General features: G+C 32.5%; 1 protein-coding gene across 1 annotated transcript; it reads left to right on the top strand.

Annotated features, from left to right (window-relative positions):
• Positions 1 to 6,368: 6,368 nt before the first annotated feature.
• Positions 6,369 to 23,031, top strand: LOC119884255 (the record flags this gene model as incomplete). The annotated part of the gene is made up of 2 exons (XM_038694717.1): positions 6,369 to 7,250; positions 22,826 to 23,031. Coding segments are annotated over exons 1-2 (933 nt in total), but the record flags the coding sequence as incomplete, so codon positions are not given.
• Positions 23,032 to 23,631: the final 600 nt, after the last annotated feature.

Genomic DNA, 23,631 nt, shown 5'->3' with positions numbered 1-23,631 from the left:
GCATGTAGATTAAAATAAGGCATGTAGATTAAGCTAACTTTAGCATGCAGCTATAAAATAAGGCATGTCGTTTAAGGCATGTAGTTTAAGCTAACTTTAGCATGCAGCTCTAAAATAAGGTATGTAGTTTAAAATAAGGCATGTAGATTAAAATAAGGCATGTAGTTTAAGCTAACATTAGCATGCAGTTATAAAATAAGGTATGTAGTTTAAAATAAGGCATGTAGATTAAAATAAGGCATGTAGATTAAGCTAACATTAGCATGCAGCAATGAAATAAGGCATGTAGATTAAAATAAGGCATGCAGCTATAAAATAAGGTATGTAGTTTAAAATAAGGCATGTAGATTAAAATAAGGCATGTAGTTTAAGATAACATTAGCATGCAGCTATAAAATAAGGTATGTAGTTTAAGCTAACATTAGCATGCAGCTATAAAATAAGGCATGTAGTTTAAAATAAGGCATGTAGATTAAAATAAGGCATGTAGATTAAGCTAACATTAGCATGCAGCTATGAAATAAGGCATGTAGATTAAAATAAGGCATGCAGCTATAAAATAAGGTATGTAGTTTAAGCTAACATTAGCATGCAGCCATAAAAAAAGGCATGTAGTATAAAATAAGGCATGTAGTTTAAGCTAACGTTAGCATGCAGCCATAAAAAAAGGCATGTAGTATAAGCTAACTTTAGCATGCAGCTATAAAATAAGGTATGTAGTTAAAATAAGGCATGTAGATTAAAATAAGGCATGTAGTTTAAGCTAACATTAGCATGCAGCTATAAAATAAGGTATGTAGTTTAAAATAAGGCATGTAGATTAAAATAAGGCATGTAGATTAAGCTAACATTAGCATGCAGCTATGAAATAAGGCATGTAGATTAAAATAAGGCATGCAGCTATAAAATAAGGTATGTAGTTTAAAATAAGGCATGTAGATTAAAATAAGGCATGTAGTTTAAGCTAACATTAGCATGCAGTTATAAAATAAGGTATGTAGTTTAAAATAAGGCATGTAGATTAAAATAAGGCATGTAGATTAAGCTAACATTAGCATGCAGCTATAAAATAAGGCATGTAGTTTAAAATAAGGTATGTAGTTTAAGCTAACATTAGCATGCAGCTATAAAATAAGGCATGTAGTTTAAAATAAGGCATGTAGTTTAAGCTAACGTTAGCATGCAGCCATAAAAAAAGGCATGTAGTATAAGCTAACTTTAGCATGCAGCTATAAAATAAGGTATGTAGTTAAAATAAGGCATGTAGATTAAGCTAACTTTAGCATGCAGCTATGAAATAAGGCATGTAGATTAAAATAAGGCATGTAGTTTAAAATAAGGTATGTAGTTCAAAATAAGGCATGTAGATTAAAATAAGGCATGTAGTTTAAGCTAACATTAGCATGCAGCTATAAAATAAGGTATGTAGTTTAAAATAAGGTATGTAGTTTAAAATAAGGCATGTAGATTAAAATAAGGCATGTAGATTAAGCTAACATTAGCATGCAGTTATAAATAAGGTATGTAGTATAAATAAGGCATGTAGTTTAAGCTAACGTTAGCATGCAGCCATAAAAAAAGGCATGTAGTATAAGCTAACTTTAGCATGCAGCTATAAAATAAGGTATGTAGTTAAAATAAGGCATGTAGATTAAAATAAGGCATGTAGTTTAAGCTAACATTAGCATGCAGCTATAAAATAAGGTATGTAGTTTAAAATAAGGCATGTAGATTAAAATAAGGCATGTAGATTAAGCTAACATTAGCATGCAGCTATGAAATAAGGCATGTAGATTAAAATAAGGCATGCAGCTATAAAATAAGGTATGTAGTTTAAAATAAGGCATGTAGATTAAAATAAGGCATGTAGTTTAAGCTAACATTAGCATGCAGTTATAAAATAAGGTATGTAGTTTAAAATAAGGCATGTAGATTAAAATAAGGCATGTAGATTAAGCTAACATTAGCATGCAGCTATAAATAAGGCATGTAGTTTAAAATAAGGTATGTAGTTTAAGCTAACATTAGCATGCAGCTATAAAATAAGGCATGTAGTTTAAAATAAGGCATGTAGTTTAAGCTAACGTTAGCATGCAGCCATAAAAAAAGGCATGTAGTATAAGCTAACTTTAGCATGCAGCTATAAAATAAGGTATGTAGTTAAAATAAGGCATGTAGATTAAGCTAACTTTAGCATGCAGCTATGAAATAAGGCATGTAGATTAAAATAAGGCATGTAGTTTAAAATAAGGTATGTAGTTCAAAATAGGCATGTAGATTAAAATAAGGCATGTAGTTAAGCTAACATTAGCATGCAGCTATAAAATAAGGTATGTAGTTTAAAATAAGGCATGTAGATTAAAATAAGGCATGTAGATTAAGCTAACATTAGCATGCAGTTATAAAATAAGGTATGTAGTTTAAAATAAGGCATGTAGATTAAAATAAGGCATGTAGTTTAAGCTAACATTAGCATGCAGCTATAAAATAAGGTATGTAGTTTAAAATAAGGCATGTAGATTAAAATAAGGCATGTAGATTAAGCTAACATTAGCATGCAGCTATAAAATAAGGTATGTAGTTTAAAATAAGGCATGTAGATTAAAATAAGGCATGTAGATTAAGCTAACATTAGCATGCAGCTATGAAATAAGGCATGTAGATTAAAATAAGGCATGCAGCTATAAATAAGGTATGTAGTTTAAAATAAGGCATGTAGATTAAAATAAGGCATGTAGTTTAAGCTAACATTAGCATGCAGTTATAAAATAAGGTATGTAGTTTAAAATAAGGCATGTAGATTAAAATAAGGCATGCAGCTATAAAATAAGGTATGTAGTTTAAAATAAGGCATGTAGAAAATAAGGCATGTAGTTTAAGCTAACATTAGCATGCAGCTATAAAATAAGGTATGTAGTTTAAAATAAGGCATGTAGATTAAAATAAGGCATGTAGTTTAAGCTAACATTAGCATGCAGCTATAAATAAGGTATGTAGTTTAAAATAAGGCATGTAGATTAAAATAAGGCATGTAGATTAAGCTAACATTAGCATGCAGCTATGAAATAAGGCATGTAGATTAAATAAGGCATGCAGCTATAAAATAAGGTATGTAGTTTAAAATAAGGCATGTAGATTAAAATAAGGCATGTAGTTTAAGCTAACATTAGCATGCAGTTATAAAATAAGGTATGTAGTTTAAAATAAGGCATGTAGATTAAAATAAGGCATGTAGATTAAGCTAACATTAGCATGCAGCTATAAAATAAGGCATGTAGTTTAAAATAAGGTATGTAGTTTAAGCTAACATTAGCATGCAGCTATAAATAAGGCATGTAGTTTAAAATAAGGCATGTAGTTTAAGCTAACGTTAGCATGCAGCCATAAAAAAAGGCATGTAGTATAAGCTAACTTTAGCATGCAGCTATAAAATAAGGTATGTAGTTTAAAATAAGGCATGTAGATTAAAATAAGGCATGTAGTTTAAGCTAACATTAGCATGCAGCTATGAAATAAGGCATGTAGATTAAAATAAGGCATGCAGCTATAAAATAAGGTATGTAGTTTAAAATAAGGCATGTAGATTAAAATAAGGCATGTAGTTTAAGCTAACATTAGCATGCAGCTATGAAATAAGGCATGTAGATTAAAATAAGGCATGTAGTTTAAGCTAACATTAGCATGCAGCTATAAAATAAGGTATGTAGTTTAAAATAAGGCATGTAGATTAAAATAAGGCATGTAGATTAAGCTAACATTAGCATGCAGCTATGAAATAAGGCATGTAGATTAAAATAAGGCATGCAGCTATAAAATAGGTATGTAGTTTAAAATAAGGCATGTAGATTAAAATAAGGCATGTAGTTTAAGCTAACATTAGCATGCAGCTATAAAATAAGGTATGTAGTTTAAAATAAGGCATGTAGATTAAAATAAGGCATGTAGTTTAAGCTAACATTAGCATGCAGCTATAAAATAAGGTATGTAGTTTAAAATAAGGCATGTAGATTAAAATAAGGCATGTAGATTAAGCTAACATTAGCATGCAGCTATGAAATAAGGCATGTAGATTAAAATAAGGCATGCAGCTATAAAATAAGGTATGTAGTTTAAAATAAGGCATGTAGATTAAAATAAGGCATGTAGTTTAAGCTAACATTAGCATGCAGTTATAAATAAGGTATGTAGTTTAAAATAAGGCATGTAGTTTAAGCTAACATTAGCATGCAGCTATAAAATAAGGCATGTAGTTTAAAATAAGGCATGTAGTTTAAGCTAACGTTAGCATGCAGCCATAAAAAAGGCATGTAGTTTAAGCTAACTTTAGCATGCAGCTATGAAATAAGGCATGTAGATTAAAATAAGGCATGTAGTATAAAATAGGTATGTAGTTTAAAATAAGGCATGTAGTTTAAAATAAGGCATGTAGATTAAATAAGGCATGTAGTTTAAGCTAACATTAGCATGCAGCTATAAAATAAGGTATGTAGTTTAAAATAAGGCATGTAGATTAAAATAAGGCATGTAGATTAAGCTAACATTAGCATGCAGCTATGAAATAAGGCATGTAGATTAAAATAAGGAATGCAGCTATAAAATAAGGTATGTAGTTTAAAATAAGGCATGTAGATTAAAATAAGGCATGTAGTTTAAGCTAACATTAGCATGCAGTTATAAAATAAGGTATGTAGTTTAAAATAAGGCATGTAGATTAAAATAAGGCATGTAGATTAAGCTAACATTAGCATGCAGCTATAAAATAAGGCATGTAGTTTAAAATAAGGTATGTAGTTTAAGCTAACATTAGCATGCAGCTATAAAATAAGGCATGTAGTTTAAAATAAGGCATGTAGTTTAAGCTAACGTTAGCATGCAGCCATAAAAAAAGGCATGTAGTATAAGCTAACTTTAGCATGCAGCTATAAAATAAGGTATGTAGTTTAAAATAAGGCATGTAGATTAAAATAAGGCATGTAGTTTAAGCTAACATTAGCATGCAGTTTAAAATAAGGCATGTAGTTTAAAATAAGGCATGTAGATTCAAATAAGGCATGTAGATTAAGCTAACATTAGCATGCAGCTATAAAATAAGGCATGTAGTTTAAAATAAGGTATGTAGTTTAAGCTAACATTAGCATGCAGCTATAAAATAAGGCATGTAGTTTAAGCTAACTTTAGCATGCAGCTATAAAATAAGGTATGTAGTTTAAAATAAGGCATGTAGATTAAAATAAGGCATGTAGTTTAAGCTAACATTAGCATGCAGCTATGAAATAAGGCATGTAGATTAAAATAAGGCATGTAGTTTAAAATAAGGTATGTAGTTCAAAATAAGGCATGTAGTTTAAGCTAACATTAGCATGCAGCTATAAAATAAGGCATGTAGTTTAAAATAAGGTATGTAGTTTAAGCTAACATTAGCATGCAGCTATAAAATAAGGCATGTAGTTTAAAATAAGGCATGTAGTTTAAGCTAACGTTAGCATGCAGCCATAAAATAAGGCATGTAGTTTAAGCTAACATTAGCATGCAGCTATAAAATAAGGCATGTAGATTAAAATAAGGCATGCAGCTATAAAATAAGGTATGTAGTTTAAAATAAGGCATGTAGATTAAAATAAGGCATGTAGTTTAAGCTAACATTAGCATGCAGTTATAAAATAAGGTATGTAGTTTAAAATAAGGCATGTAGTTTAAGCTAACATTAGCATGCAGCTATAAAATAAGGCATGTAATTTAAAATAAGGCATGTAGTTTAAGCTAACGTTAGCATGCAGCCATAAAAAAGGCATGTAGTTTAAGCTAACATTAGCATGCAGCTATAAAATAAGGCATGTAGTTTAAAATAAGGCATGTAGATTAAAATAAGGCATGTAGATTAAGCTAACATTAGCATGCAGCTATGAAATAAGGCATGTAGATTAAAATAAGGCATGCAGCTATAAAATAAGGTATGTAGTTTAAGCTAACATTAGCATGCAGCTATAAAATAAGGCATGTAGTTTAAAATAAGGCATGTAGTTTAAGCTGACGTTAGCATGCAGCCATAAAAAAAGGCATGTAGTATAAGCTAACTAAAAAAAGGCATGTAGTTTAAACTAACTTTAGCATGCAGCTATAAAATAAGGTATGTAGTTTAAAATAAGGCATGTAGATTAAAATAAGGCATGTAGTTTAAGCTAACATTAGCATGCAGCTATAAAATAAGGTATGTAGTTTAAAATAAGGCATGTAAATTAAAATAAGGCATGTAGTTTAAGCTAACATTAGCATACAGTTATAAAATAAGGTATGTAGTTTAAAATAAGGCATGTAGATTAAAATAAGGCATAACATAAAGACGTATGACGTATTGACGTAGCGTGTGTGTGTGCGTTGGGTGCGAAAATTAAACATGGCAGCGCGCCGCTGCTAGAAAAAGATTAACTTATCCGTAACATCCTAATTCAAAAACCTGGATTTCAATTCGGACCTGGACCAACTGGAGGATTACATTGACCATCACTTCAACAGACTTTGTACAATGGGCCGATCACGCAAAGCCAAAAAACCACGCACTTCGGATTCTCCCTTATCAACCGATTCACCGTTATCACCAACATCACCAGCATCCACTCCTACCGAAACAAACTGCTGTTCCGACATACTTTTATCAATCAACGAGCGCTTATCTAACCTGGATTCTAGACTCTCACTAATCGAAGTACTGCACAAAGAATTTCAAAACATCCGCCATAGCCTGGAATACAGTCAACAACAAGTCGATTCGCTCACAGAAGAAAACAAATCACTGAAAAGCTCCGTGGACACACTCACTGCAAAACTTTCCACTGTAAACACTCAACTTACCTCCGTCATCGCTGAGAACAAAGCCATGCAAGAAACTATCCTGGATATACAGTCACGAAGTATGAGAGACAATCTAATCTTCTCCGGCATTCCCGAATCATCCACCGAAGACCCCGAAAAATCTGTTAAGGACTTCATGGTTAACCAGCTCAAACTTACACCAGAGACTGTAGAGCACATCACTTTCCATCGCGTTCACCGTTTAGGACAGAAACCCATCAACTCCACCCGTTCCCGGCCCATCATCGCCAAATTTGAACATTTCAAGCAAAAAGTACTGGTTCAGCGACAAGGACGGCAGCTCAAAGGGACTCATTACGGACTCAACGACCAATATCCACAAGAGATCATCCGCAGACGTAAGCTACTTTTCCCCATCCGTAAGACAATGATCAATCAAGGTAAAAAAGCAATCATCACAGTGGATAAATTATATATTGATGGACAATTGTTTAGAGACAAAGACACTACTCCCTGGCTTTACTAACTATTGAAACTAGCAATGTAACATTTCCAATCCGTTTATGCTCAATTTATATTCAATTCATAATCTTCATATTCTTTAATAAAACCAATTGCATCACGCACGCACATTGTATTCTAAATGCACCTAAATAGCCTTGCACACTGTTTATATGTTTGTTGCTGGTTTTAGGTATCTATGTTTTCCCTGTTTTATTTGTCACTTGGTATAATAGATTTACACACACACACACACACATACACACACATGCACACACACATCCATACACACAGACTTATATACTCACACAAGGTAAATATGAAATGTACATTATAGGTTCATGCAATTGAAATTCTTAACTTGGAATATTCGTGGAGTTGGTTCACAAACAAAAAAAAATAAAGTTTTAAATTACCTAAAAAATACACAAGCAGATATATGTCTAATACAGGAAACACACCTGTCGCAATATACACAAAACAGCTTAAAAACTACACATTTTAACCACTGTTTTTCCTCCCACTATAATTCAAAACAAAGAGGAGTATGCATCTTAATAAACAAAAAAATACAGTTTAACCACCATACAACCATTTCAGATCCTGAAGGCCGTTTTATCATTATTAACATTTCAATCAATAATAATCCAATTACAATTGGCAACATTTATGGACCAAACTCTGATGATTCCGCCTTCTTTGCAAATTTCTTTTCCTCTCTTTCAAACATTTCCAACGGTCCAATAATTATAGGGGGAGACTATAACACTGTAATCAATCCATCATTTGACAGGTCAAAACATACAGGAAAACCTTGGCAGTCCTCTAAAACAATAAAACAGTTCATGAGTGATTTTGGTCTTGGTGATGGTTGGAGGCTACAACACCCACTCGCCAGAGAATACACCTTTTATTCTAATGTCCACCAAACCTACTCCCGCCTTGATTTCTTTCTAACCAGTAATTCAATCCTACCTAATATCTTAGAAACTAAAATACATCCGATCATTATTAGTGACCACTCTCCAGTAACTCTCACATGGAATCCATCTGCAATACCAAAGCACCCCACCAGATGGCGTTTTAATACATCACTCTTGAAAGATCCAGAATTTGACAGCTATTTCAAGAGAGAGTGGACATCCTTCCTTGAAATAAATGACTCTCCAAAGTCGTCAGCATCACTGCTCTGGGAAACATGGAAAGTAGTTTTACGGGGTAAAATTATATCATATTCAGTACATAAAAAAAAAAAGGACAAAGAAAAAGAAGTCCAACTGGAAGAAAGAATAAAAGAATTAGAAATTTTACATGCTAATAATCAATCAGAAAGCATCTATATAGAAATTAGAGAGAAGAAAATTTTGCTTAATGAAATAATAAACAAAAGAAACCAGTTTCTGATTCACAGGCTCCGTCAAGAAACTTTTCACCATAGCAATAAATCCGGAAAATATTTAGCCAGTCAAATTAAAAGAAATAAAGAAAGAACAGCTATAACCTCCATCAGAAACTCGGCAGGGAAGCTAACCAATTCACCAGTTGAGATAAACAAGATATTTCAAGATTACTATATAAAATTATACTCATCGGATCTGGACCCAAACCAAGAAGACATAACCCAATTCCTCGATAACACTATTCTACCCAAACTCAACATGGAACAAGTAAACACACTAGAATTACCAATCACAGAAAAAGAACTTCACTCCGCATTGAAAAGCATGCAAAAAAATAAAGCACCAGGTCCAGATGGCTTCCCTGCTGAGTTCTACGAACATTTTTGGTCAACCGTATACCCACTATTCAGCAGAACAATAACAGAAATAAAACATAACGCAAAGTTCCCATCCCACATGAATACAGCACTTATATCACTCATTCCTAAACCTAACAAAGACCACACCTTCGCATCTAACTATCGCCCTATCTCACTTATAAATGTCGACATAAAAATGATTAGCAAAACACTAGCCCATAGAATTGAACAAATTATACCGTTTATAATCCATCCTGATCAGACCGGCTTTATAAAAGGTAGATATGCATCCAATAACACCCGCAGATTATTCAATCTAATGCATTACTCATCAGTACAAAAGAAAGATACTCTCATTGCCACATTAGACGCCGAAAAAGCTTTTGATAGGGTCAACTGGAAATTTCTATTCACCATGTTACAAAAATTCGGCTTTGGAGAGTCATTTATTAATTGGATCAAGATTTTATACACATCACCATCGGCCACAGTCACAACCAATGGACTAACATCACAAAGCTTCACACTGCACAGGGGGACGAGGCAGGGATGTCCACTCTCTCCATCCCTATTCACGATTTTTATTGAACCTTTAGCAGCAGCTATCCGCCAAAACCCAGCAATCAAAGGTATTGAAACACCACAACAAACACATAAAATCTCACTTTATGCAGATGATATCCTACTATATATACAAGAACCCCTAACATCCACTCAAGAAGTAATTAAAACAATCCAGTCCTTCTCAAAAATATCAGATTATGCAATAAACTGGAACAAATCTTTCATCCTCCCTCTACATAAAACCAAATGGGATGTGGCACCCCACCAAACACCTATACCTATATGTCATGATCACATCACTTACTTAGGCATTAAGATCTCCTCCAGACTGTCAGAGTTGGTAACACTCAACTTCACACCACTGCTAAAAAAAATAGAAGACGATTTGCTTCGATGGCTCAACCTTCCAATCTCCATAATCGGCAGGATAGCAGCAATAAAAATGACGATTTTACCGAAAATTAATTATCTATTCTCAATGATTCCAACCCACCCTACACTCACCTGGTTTAAATCACTAGACTCCATTATCACTCACTTCTACTGGAAAAATAAAACGCCAAGGATAAAACTCACTACACTACAAAAAAGTAAGGTTCAAGGAGGACTAGAAGCACCAAATTTCCAATATTACTCAATGGCTAACCAACTGCAATACATATACAAATGGATTCACCCCACCCAATCCGATATTATATGGCTAGATATAGAACAATCACTATGCAAAGAATTAAATATAGCTGACATACCGTTCCTCACCAAATCAATCAAACAACACACATGTTTTAATGCAGTAACTATAGCTTCCACTCTGACAGCCTGGTGGAAATTTCACCATATCACAAATTCTAAATTAGTTCCATCTAACTTCACACCACTGTGGAACAACCGTGACTTTATAAGCAATAAAAAAACATTGAATTTTCACACATGGGCAGAAAGGGGTATTACCCACATTAAGCACATTTTCAAATCTAACACATTTAGACCATTTCCGCAACTAGCCCAGGAGTATGGCATCGGGAGCAACGAATTCTTAAAATACCTACAAATCAAATCTTCTGTTCTGACAAAAATAAACATCAGAGACACAACTTTAGAACTTCCAGCGGCAATATCAGACTTGGTCAACATTTCCTCCCCAAAGAAACTTCTCTCTAAAATATACAAAATGATTTCAAACCAACTTCAGACCATATACTTACCAACAATAAAATGGGAAAACGATCTTTCAATAGCTCCTGATGCCAGCTTCTGGACCCAAATCTGTAAAAACATCCATCTCATGTCCAAAAATGCAAATCTTCAGTTAATACAATACAAAATACTTCATAGAACACATTACACGGGCAATAGATTAGCTAAAATGGGTTTCACATCAGAAGTTTGCACACATTGCAATCAAAATTCTACAGATACATACATCCATGCAACCTGGCACTGCACTCCAATCAAACACTTTTGGGAAGAGGTCACACAGTCACTATCCACTATAGTTGGCTGCCACATCCCAATGTCGCCTTCTCTTTGCTTGCTGGGAGACCTCACAATAATCACTGATAAAACTATAAACTCTAAAATACTCCTCATAGCTCTAACCATCGCCAAGAAAACTATCCTCATGAACTGGAAAACTAGAAATAAATTACACATTAACATTTGGAAAAATCTTATAACAGACTTCATTGCAATGGAATATGCATCTCCCCTTCATAATTACGCATCTAAAACTGACTCCTGCCGCCCAACACTTTCTGACCTCTTACAGCTGTGAACCCTTTCTCGGTTTTCAACTCCAACTCCTCCCACCTTCTTAATCAACCCACGAAAATTAATGCATTTAGTTGTTTGAACTTGTTCATGTCATCATTGTTATTACTATCTTTACTGTTATTGTTATCGTTGCTATTTTCACTTTTATTTTTTCATTGTTGTAATTGCTGATGTTGCTGTCTTTTGCTTTCACCATTGCGGTCACCACTGCCATCATCATTGTCATTTATTATTAATATCATTATTACCATTATTATTATAATCATCAATATTGCCGTTGTCAATGCTGTATTGGAATTAAGTGTCATTATCATCACTACTGCAATAATTCCCCCCTTATCTCTTCACGGGTTTTTAATGCACCACAACATAGAATAGGGAGAAAAAAAAAAAAAAAAAAAAAAAAAATGTATATATGGAAAACCACACAAACACCAAGGCAGGCAAGACAGGCGAGAAGTGGTTTCAATGGGACAGCATCTCTGTCCCAATTTGAGACACTATCGCACTGTACTCTCTCTTTTAATGCACCTTAGACATTACACATAACACACAAAAAAAAAAATAAAAAATGAAAAGATAGGGACTGAAGAGATGTGGGGGAAAGGTATCTTACATTATCTTATTTTATCATCTTTTATTTTATGCAGGATTGACAATGGCAATTGGTACATAGGAGGAAGGATGGAAATAAAAATCAACAAACACAATACTGGCAATATGGTGGTAGTGGGGCGGAGATGGTAATGAAAATGGTAATAAATAATAAATGGTAACTTTGTTTACGCATACACACACATACACATACACATACACATATATATACTCACACCTGTTCACATGTACACTTAGATCAAACACTTAAATCACTTTTATGTCACTTCTGGAATTATGGATTTACAAGATTGCTCACTACTGCACTATGTTGGTTTGTATATGTCTGACTGTTAAATAAAAAAAAAAAAAAAAAAAAAAAAAAAAAAGATTAAAATAAGGCATGTAGATTAAGCTAACATTAGCATGCAGCTATGAAATAAGGCATGTAGATTAAAATAAGGCATGCAGCTATAAAATAAGGTATGTAGTTTAAAATAAGGCATGTAGATTAAAATAAGGCATGTAGATTAAGCTAACATTAGCATGCAGTTATAAAATAAGGTATGTAGTTTAAAATAAGGCATGTAGATTAAAATAAGGCATGTAGTTTAAGCTAACATTAGCATGCAGCTATAAAATAAGGTATGTAGTTTAAAATAAGGCATGTAGATTAAAATAAGGCATGTAGATTAAGCTAACATTAGCATGCAGCTATAAATAAGGTATGTAGTTTAAAATAAGGCATGTAGATTAAAATAAGGCATGTAGATTAAGCTAACATTAGCATGCAGCTATGAAATAAGGCATGTAGATTAAATAAGGCATGCAGCTATAAAATAAGGTATGTAGTTTAAATAAGGCATGTAGATTAAAATAAGGCATGTAGTTTAAGCTAACATTAGCATGCAGTTATAAAATAAGGTATGTAGTTTAAAATAAGGCATGTAGATTAAAATAAGGCATGCAGCTATAAAATAAGGTATGTAGTTTAAAATAAGGCATGTAGATTAAAATAAGGCATGTAGTTTAAGCTAACATTAGCATGCAGCTATAAAATAAGGTATGTAGTTTAAAATAAGGCATGTAGATTAAAATAAGGCATGTAGTTTAAGCTAACATTAGCATGCAGCTATAAAATAAGGTATGTAGTTTAAAATAAGGCATGTAGATTAAAATAAGGCATGTAGATTAAGCTAACATTAGCATGCAGCTATGAAATAAGGCATGTAGATTAAAATAAGGCATGCAGCTATAAAATAAGGTATGTAGTTTAAAATAAGGCATGTAGATTAAAATAAGGCATGTAGTTTAAGCTAACATTAGCATGCAGTTATAAAATAAGGTATGTAGTTTAAAATAAGGCATGTAGATTAAAATAAGGCATGTAGATTAAGCTAACATTAGCATGCAGCTATAAATAAGGCATGTAGTTTAAAATAAGGTATGTAGTTTAAGCTAACATTAGCATGCAGCTATAAAATAAGGCATGTAGTTTAAAATAAGGCATGTAGTTTAAGCTAACGTTAGCATGCAGCCATAAAAAAAGGCATGTAGTATAAGCTAACTTTAGCATGCAGCTATAAAATAAGGTATGTAGTTTAAAATAAGGCATGTAGATTAAAATAAGGCATGTAGTTTAAGCTAACATTAGCATGCAGCTATGAAATAAGGCATGTAGATTAAAATAAGGCATGCAGCTATAAAATAAGGTATGTAGTTTAAAATAAGGCATGTAGATTAAAATAAGGCATGTAGTTTAAGCTAACATTAGCATGCAGCTATGAAATAAGGCATGTAGATTAAAATAAGGCATGTAGTTTAAGCTAACATTAGCATGCAGCTATAAATAAGGTATGTAGTTTAAAATAAAGCATGTAGATTAAAATAAGGCATGTAGATTAAGCTAACATTAGCATGCAGCTATGAAATAAGGCATGTAGATTAAAATAAGGCATGCAGCTATAAAATAAGGTATGTAGTTTAAAATAAGGCATGTAGATTAAAATAAGGCATGTAGTTTAAGCTAACATTAGCATGCAGCTATAAATAAGGTATGTAGTTTAAAATAAGGCATGTAGATTAAAATAAGGCATGTAGTTTAAGCTAACATTAGCATGCAGCTATAAAATAAGGTATGTAGTTTAAAATAAGGCATGTAGATTAAAATAAGGCATGTAGATTAAGCTAACATTAGCATGCAGCTATGAAATAAGGCATGTAGATTAAAATAAGGCATGCAGCTATAAATAAGGTATGTAGTTTAAAATAAGGCATGTAGATTAAAATAAGGCATGTAGTTTAAGCTAACATTAGCATGCAGTTATAAAATAAGATATGTAGTTTAAAATAAGGCATGTAGTTTAAGCTAACATTAGCATGCAGCTATAAAATAAGGCATGTAGTTTAAAATAAGGCATGTAGTTTAAGCTAACGTTAGCATGCAGCCATAAAAAAGGCATGTAGTTTAAGCTAACTTTAGCATGCAGCTATGAAATAAGGCATGTAGATTAAAATAAGGCATGTAGTATAAAATAAGGTATGTAGTTTAAAATAAGGCATGTAGTTTAAAATAAGGCATGTAGATTAAAATAAGGCATGTAGTTTAAGCTAACATTAGCATGCAGCTATAAAATAAGGTATGTAGTTTAAAATAAGGCATGTAGATTAAAATAAGGCATGTAGATTAAGCTAACATTAGCATGCAGCTATGAAATAAGGCATGTAGATTAAAATAAGGAATGCAGCTATAAAATAAGGTATGTAGTTTAAAATAAGGCATGTAGATTAAAATAAGGCATGTAGTTTAAGCTAACATTAGCATGCAGTTATAAAATAAGGTATGTAGTTTAAAATAAGGCATGTAGATTAAAATAAGGCATGTAGATTAAGCTAACATTAGCATGCAGCTATAAAATAAGGCATGTAGTTTAAATAAGGTATGTAGTTTAAGCTAACATTAGCATGCAGCTATAAAATAAGGCATGTAGTTTAAAATAAGGCATGTAGTTTAAGCTAACGTTAGCATGCAGCCATAAAAAAAGGCATGTAGTATAAGCTAACTTTAGCATGCAGCTATAAAATAAGGTATGTAGTTTAAAATAAGGCATGTAGATTAAAATAAGGCATGTAGTTTAAGCTAACATTAGCATGCAGCTATGAAATAAGGCATGTAGATTAAAATAAGGCATGCAGCTATAAAATAAGGTATGTAGTTTAAAATAAGGCATGTAGATTAAAATAAGGCATGTAGTTTAAGCTAACATTAGCATGCAGCTATGAAATAAGGCATGTAGATTAAAATAAGGCATGTAGTTTAAGCTAACATTAGCATGCAGCTATAAAATAAGGTATGTAGTTTAAAATAAGGCATGTAGATTAAAATAAGGCATGTAGATTAAGCTAACATTAGCATGCAGCTATGAAATAAGGCATGTAGATTAAAATAAGGCATGCAGCTATAAAATAAGGTATGTAGTTTAAAATAAGGCATGTAGATTAAAATAAGGCATGTAGTTTAAGCTAACATTAGCATGCAGCTATAAAATAAGGTATGTAGTTTAAAATAAGGCATGTAGATTAAAATAAGGCATGTAGTTTAAGCTAACATTAGCATGCAGCTATAAAATAAGGTATGTAGTTTAAAATAAGGCATGTAGATTAAAATAAGGCATGTAGATTAAGCTAACATTAGCATGCAGCTATGAAATAAGGCATGTAGATTAAAATAAGGCATGCAGCTATAAAATAAGGTATGTAGTTTAAAATAAGGCATGTAGATTAAAATAAGGCATGTAGTTTAAGCTAACATTAGCATGCAGTTATAAAATAAGATATGTAGTTTAAATAAGGCATGTAGTTTAAGCTAACATTAGCATGCAGCTATAAAATAAGGCATGTAGTTTAAAATAAGGCATGTAGTTTAAGCTAACGTTAGCATGCAGCCATAAAAAAGGCATGTAGTTTAAGCTAACTTTAGCATGCAGCTATGAAATAAGGCATGTAGATTAAAATAAGGCATGTAGTATAAAATAAGGTATGTAGTTTAAAATAAGGCATGTAGTTTAAAATAAGGCATGTAGATTAAAATAAGGCATGTAGTTTAAGCTAACATTAGCATGCAGCTATAAAATAAGGTATGTAGTTTAAAATAAGGCATGTAGATTAAAATAAGGCATGTAGATTAAGCTAACATTAGCATGCAGCTATGAAATAAGGCATGTAGATTAAAATAAGGAATGCAGCTATAAAATAAGGTATGTAGTTTAAAATAAGGCATGTAGATTAAATAAGGCATGTAGTTTAAGCTAACATTAGCATGCAGTTATAAATAAGGTATGTAGTTTAAAATAGGCATGTAGATTAAAATAAGGCATGTAGATTAAGCTAACATTAGCATGCAGCTATAAAATAAGGCATGTAGTTTAAAATAAGGTATGTAGTTTAAGCTAACATTAGCATGCAGCTATAAAATAAGGCATGTAGTTTAAAATAAGGCATGTAGTTTAAGCTAACGTTAGCATGCAGCCATAAAAAAAGGCATGTAGTATAAGCTAACTTTAGCATGCAGCTATAAAATAAGGTATGTAGTTTAAAATAAGGCATGTAGATTAAAATAAGGCATGTAGTTTAAGCTAACATTAGCATGCAGTTATAAAATAAGGCATGTAGTTTAAAATAAGGCATGTAGATTCAAATAAGGCATGTAGATTAAGCTAACATTAGCATGCAGCTATAAAATAAGGCATGTAGTTTAAAATAAGGTATGTAGTTTAAGCTAACATTAGCATGCAGCTATAAAATAAGGCATGTAGTATAAGCTAACTTTAGCATGCAGCTATAAAATAAGGTATGTAGTTTAAAATAAGGCATGTAGATTAAAATAAGGCATGTAGTTTAAGCTAACATTAGCATGCAGCTATGAAATAAGGCATGTAGATTAAATAAGGCATGTAGTTTAAAATAAGGTATGTAGTTCAAAATAAGGCATGTAGTTTAAGCTAACATTAGCATGCAGCTATAAAATAAGGCATGTAGTTTAAAATAAGGTATGTAGTTTAAGCTAACATTAGCATGCAGCTATAAAATAAGGCATGTAGTTTAAAATAAGGCATGTAGTTTAAGCTAACGTTAGCATGCAGCCATAAAATAAGGCATGTAGTTTAAGCTAACATTAGCATGCAGCTATAAAATAAGGCATGTAGATTAAAATAAGGCATGCAGCTATAAAATAAGGTATGTAGTTTAAAATAAGGCATGTAGATTAAAATAAGGCATGTAGTTTAAGCTAACATTAGCATGCAGTTATAAAATAAGGTATGTAGTTTAAAATAAGGCATGTAGTTTAAGCTAACATTAGCATGCAGCTATAAAATAAGGCATGTAGTTTAAAATAAGGCATGTAGTTTAAGCTAACGTTAGCATGCAGCCATAAAAAAGGCATGTAGTTTAAGCTAACATTAGCATGCAGCTATAAAATAAGGCATGTAGTTTAAAATAAGGCATGTAGATTAAAATAAGGCATGTAGATTAAAATAAGGCATGCAGCTATAAAATAAGGTATGTAGTTTAAGCTAACATTAGCATGCAGCTATAAAATAAGGCATGTAGTTTAAAATAAGGCATGTAGTTTAAGCTGACGTTAGCATGCAGCCATAAAAAAAGGCATGTAGTATAAGCTAACTAAAAAAAGGCATGTAGTTTAAACTAACTTTAGCATGCAGCTATAAAATAAGGTATGTAGTTTAAAATAAGGCATGTAGATTAAAATAAGGCATGTAGTTTAAGCTAACATTAGCATGCAGCTATAAAATAAGGTATGTAGTTTAAAATAAGGCATGTAAATTAAAATAAGGCATGTAGTTTAAGCTAACATTAGCATACAGTTATAAAATAAGGTATGTAGTTTAAATAAGGCATGTAGATTAAAATAAGGCATGTAGATTAAGCTAACATTAGCATGCAGCTATGAAATAAGGCATGTAGATTAAAATAAGGCATGCAGCTATAAAATAAGGTATGTAGTTTAAAATAAGGCATGTAGATTAAAATAAGGCATGTAGATTAAGCTAACATTAGCATGCAGCTATGAAATAAGGCATGTAGATTAAAATAAGGCATGCAGCTATAAAATAAGGCATGTAGTTTAAGCTAACATTAGCATGCAGCTATAAAATAAGGCATGTAGTTTAAAATAAGGCATGTAGATTAAAATAAGGCATGTAGTTTAAAATAAGGCATGTAGATTAAAATAAGGTATGTAGTTTAAAATAAGGCATGTAGATTAAAATAAGGCATGTAGTTTAAGCTAACATTAGCATGCAGCTATGAAATAAGGCATGTAGATTAAAATAAGGCATGTAGTTTAAGCTAACGTTAGCATGCAGCTATAAAATAAGGTATGTAGTTTAAGCTAACATTAGCATGCAGCTATAAAATAAGGCATGTAGTTTAAAATAAGACATGTAGTTTAAGCTAACGTTAGCATGCAGCCATAAAAAAAGGCATGTCGTTTAAGCTAACTTTAGCATGCAGCTATAAAATAAGGCATGTAGATTAAAATAAGGCATGTAGTTTAAGCTAACATTAGCATGCAGCTATGAAATAAGGCATGTAGATTAAAATAAGGTATGTAGTTTAAAATAAGGCATGTAGTTTAAGCTAACATTAGCATGCAGCTATAAAATAAGGCATGTAGTTTAAAATAAGGTATGTAGTTTAAGCTAACATTAGCATGCAGCTATAAAATAAGGCATGTAGTTCAAGCTAACTTTAGCATGCAGCTATAAAATAAGGTATGTAGTTTAAAATAAGGCATGTAGATTAAAATAAGGCATGTAGTTTAAAATAAGGCATGTAGATTAAAATAAGGCATGTAGATTAAGCTAACATTAGCATGCAGCTATGAAATAAGGCATGTAGATTAAAATAAGGCATGCAGCTATAAAATAAGGTATGTAGTTTAAAATAAGGCATGTAGATTAAAATAAGGCATGTAGATTAAAATAAGGCATGTAGATTAAGCTAACATTAGCATGCAGCTATAAAATAAGGCATGTAGTTTAAAATAAGGTATGTAGTTTAAGCTAACATTAGCATGCAGCTATAAAATAAGGCATGTAGTTTAAAATAAGGCATGTAGTTTAAGCTAACGTTAGCATGCAGCCATAAAAAAAGGCATGTAGTATAAGCTAACTTTAGCATGCAGCTATAAAATAAGGCATGTAGTTTAAAATAAGGTATGTAGTTTAAGCTAACATTAGCATGCAGCTATAAAATAAGGCATGTAGATTAAAATAAGGCATGTAGTTTAAGCTAACATTAGCATGCAGTTATAAAATAAGGCATGTAGTTTAAAATAAGGCATGTAGATTCAAATAAGGCATGTAGATTAAGCTAACATTAGCATGCAGCTATAAAATAAGGCATGTAGTTTAAAATAAGGTATGTAGTTTAAGCTAACATTAGCATGCAGCTATAAAATAAAGCATGTAGTATAAGCTAACATTAGCATGCAGCTATAAAATAAGGTATGTAGTTTAAAATAAGGCATGTAGATTAAAATAAGGCATGTAGTTTAAGCTAACATTAGCATGCAGCTATGAAATAAGGCATGTAGATTAAAATAAGGCATGTAGTTTAAAATAAGGTATGTAGTTCAAAATAAGGCATGTAGTTTAAGCTAACATTAGCATGCAGCTATAAAATAAGGCATGTAGTTTAAAATAAGGCATGTAGTTTAAGCTAACGTTAGCATGCAGCCATAAAAAAAGGCATGTAGTATAAGCTAACTTTAGCATGCAGCTATAAAATAAGGTATGTAGTTTAAAATAAGGCATGTAGATTAAAATAAGGCATGTAGTTTAAGCTAACATTAGCATGCAGTTATAAAATAAGGCATGTAGTTTAAAATAAGGCATGTAGATTCAAATAAGGCATGTAGATTAAGCTAACATTAGCATGCAGCTATAAATAAGGCATGTAGTTTAAAATAAGGTATGTAGTTTAAGCTAACATTAGCATGCAGCTATAAAATAAGGCATGTAGTATAAGCTAACATTAGCATGCAGCTATAAAATAAGGTATGTAGTTTAAAATAAGGCATGTAGATTAAAATAAGGCATGTAGATTAAGCTAACATTAGCATGCAGCTATAAAATAAGGCATGTCATTTAAGCTAACTTTAGCATGCAGCTATGAAATAAGGCATATAGTTTAAGCTAACATTAGCATGCAGCTATAAAATAAGGCATGTACTTTAAGCTAACTTTAGCATGCAGCTATAAAATAAGGCATGTAGTTTAAAATAAGGCATGTAGTTTAAGCTAACTTTAGCATGCAGCTATAAAATAAGGCATGTAGTTTAAGATAACTTTAGCATGCAGCTATAAAATAAGGCATGTAGTTTAAGCTAACTTTAGCATGCAGCTATAAAATAAGGCATGTAGTTTAAGATAACTTTAGCATGCAGCTATAAAATAAGGCATGTACTTTAAGCTAACTTTAGCATGCAGCTATAAAATAAGGCATGTAGTTTAAAATAAGGCATGTAGTTTAAGCTAACTTTAGCATGCAGCTATAAAATAAGGCATGTAGTTTAAGATAACTTTAGCATGCAGCTATAAAATAAGGCATGTAGTTTAAGCTAACTTTAGCATGCAGCTATAAAATAAGGCATGTAGTTTAAGATAACTTTAGCATGCAGCTATAAAATAAGGCATGTAGTTTAAGCTAACTTTAGCATGCAGCTATAAAATAAGACATGTAGTTTAAAAAAGGCATGTAGTTTAAGCTAACTTAAACTACATAAAATAAGGCATGTAGTTTAAAAAAGGCATGTAGTTTAAGCTAACTTAAACTACATAAAATAAGGCATGTAGTTTAAGCTAACTTTAGCATGCAGCTATAAAATAAGGCATGTAGTTTAAGATAACTTTAGCATGCAGCTATAAAATAAGGCATGTAGTTTAAGCTAACTTTAGCATGCAGCTATAAAACAAGGCATGTAGTTTAAGCTAACATTAGCATGCAGCTATAAAATAAGGCATGTAGTTTAAGCTAACATTAGCACGCAGATATAAAATAAGGCATGTAGTTTAAGCTAACATTAGCATGCAGCTATAAAATAAGGCATGTACTTTAAGCTAACTTTAGCATGCAGCTATAAAATAAGGCATGTAGTTTAAAATAAGGCATGTAGTTTAAGCTACTGTTAGCATGCAGCTATGAAATAAGGCGTGTAGTTTAAGCTAACTTTAGCATGCAGCTATAAAATAAGGCATGTAGTTTAAGCTACTGTTAGCATGCAGCTATAAAATAAGGCGTGTAGTTTAAGCTAACTTTAGCATGCAGCTATGAAATAAGGCATGTAGTTTAAGCTAACCTTAGCATGCAGCTATAAAATAAGGCATGTAGTTTAAGCTAACCTTAGCATGCAGCTATAAAATAAGGCATGTAGTTTAAGCTAATGTTAGTATGCAGCTATAAAATAAGGCATGTAGTTTAAGCTAATGTTAGCATGCAGCTATAAAATAAGGCATGTAGTTTAAGCTAACATTAGCACGCAGATATAAAATAAGGCATGTAGTTTAAGCTAACATTAGCATGCAGCTATAAAATAAGGCATGTAGTTTAAAATAAGGCATGTAGTTTAAAATAAGGCATGTAGTTTAAGCTAACATTAGCATGCAGCTATAAAATAAGGCATGTCGTGTAAGCTAACATTAGCATGCAGCTATAAAATAAGGCATGTCGTGTAAGCTAACTTTAGCACTTGGATTTTTAGAGCAGCTTGAATAATGTCTTAGGGTGTTTTCTCTCAACCTGGACATTGGAAATTGGTCCAATAGATGGCTGCAGTGGCAGCGTGAAACAAGCTACAATGTAACATTAATATGCCGCTGCACACCTTCAGTTTCCATCCATAACGTGCTTGTTTTGCCACTGACACGCTCAGATAATTATTCTTAGTGTCTGACAACATTATGGAAAGGATCCCAGCTGAGGTCAAGCTTTTGTTAAAGAGTAAGATCCGTTTGGTTTTAACATGAAACATCCCTGAAATCGCCAAACCCACCAGACTCTATTCAAATTAACTGTCATTTTATCGTCATAAAATACACATTTAAAGTCGACAGGAACAAGATAAAACCTTCACAAACCATCTTAGTTGTCTAAGAAAATAAGAAATGTACTGAAGTATAAAGGGTAGCTGTATTAGGAGTGCAAATTACAATGTGATGTCCAATCTCGCATTCATGAGGTATATATAACTTATAGCTCTAATAAAGGCCTATAATTGTCTTATAAGCAATAATTAATCAATTAATAGTTTATTAGGCTTTAATTAACACTTCTATTGTCTTATAAGCATCCTATAAGGTCTTATAAGTGTCTTATTAACTGTTAATGACTGCCTATTACAAGCACCTTAAAATAAAGTGTTACCTACGTCTCATTTACAGAAAATAAAGCAAAAACTTTCACATCCTGTAGAATTTACTGGTAAGGTAGGAAGTGGAACAGAGAGAAGTGAAAATCCAGAGCTGCGAGGAGACGGAGAGATTGAGGGAGGAGCTAAGCTGTTAGTGAACTATAGAAGAGAGAGGAACTTCCATATTCAGCAGAGTTCAATACACAAAGCAGAAACATTCCCTTTATTCAACATGCTGTCATTGGACTATTATGTACTTTCTCTACTGTTACTATCCATTCTAACAGGTATGTGAGATCCTGCTGAGAAAGTTTCATTACTAACTTTTCTGGATGGGATTCATTTGTTGAGTCTTTTACAACATGAAATAACAGAGTTATCTCTTCCTTCAGGTGTCAGCTGTGAAGAACTCACTGCAGTCAGGAATGAAGAGTTCACTTTAGAAGGCAGCTCTGTTACTCTGTCCTACACATACTCTAAAAAAGCTGATGGTCAAGATCGATTCTTCTGGTATCTACAGCATCCAGGAAAACCACCAGAGTTTCTCATCTTTCACTTGGGAACACAAAATGCAACAAGCTCTAGATGGTCTGTTAAAGTGAGTGATGATAAAACCCATCTGGATCTGCAGATCTCCTCTGCTGCAGTGACAGACTCTGCTGTGTACTACTGTGCTGTGAGGCCCACAGTGACAGGAAACACCAAAACTCTGTACAAAAACCTGACAGCTCCTCTGAAGATTTACTCACTGCAGCTCCTCCTTTTACTGAACAGCAGCGCCACCAAGTGGACACTGACAACACAATCTAATGACACATTACAATATTACTCCTGTTATTCATAAAACACAGTTAATCCAGATCATGGTGTTTAATTGAGGCAATTTCTGTACAGTAAGGCACTCCACAAGGAAGTCTTCTTCTACACAGAATGCTTTGGTATCACTGATGATGAGACAAACTAAAATGATTACAGACCCATGTTGATGAATTAACTATTCCAGGGTGAAAAGTGGTTAAAGAGACTTTGTTGTAACAGAAAGTTCACATGTTAAAGCTCCTCATTATGAGCTGCTCTGGATAAGAGCATCAGCTAAACAGCTGAGATGTAAATGTTGAGAGTTCCTCAACAGATGATGAAGAGGAAGGGCCAATGATGTGAAGGCCCAGATCCATCAGAGTATCAATGTTCTTCCTCT

Source organism: Micropterus salmoides, unplaced genomic scaffold (genome assembly GCF_014851395.1).
Source record: "Micropterus salmoides isolate LMB-PRFRI ecotype aquatic unplaced genomic scaffold, ASM1485139v1 Ms_hic_scaffold_3317, whole genome shotgun sequence".
Taxonomy (NCBI): Eukaryota; Metazoa; Chordata; class Actinopteri; order Centrarchiformes; family Centrarchidae; genus Micropterus; species Micropterus salmoides.
Note: the sequence above shows the minus strand (reverse complement) of the source record. Positions and strands in the feature narration are given on the sequence as shown.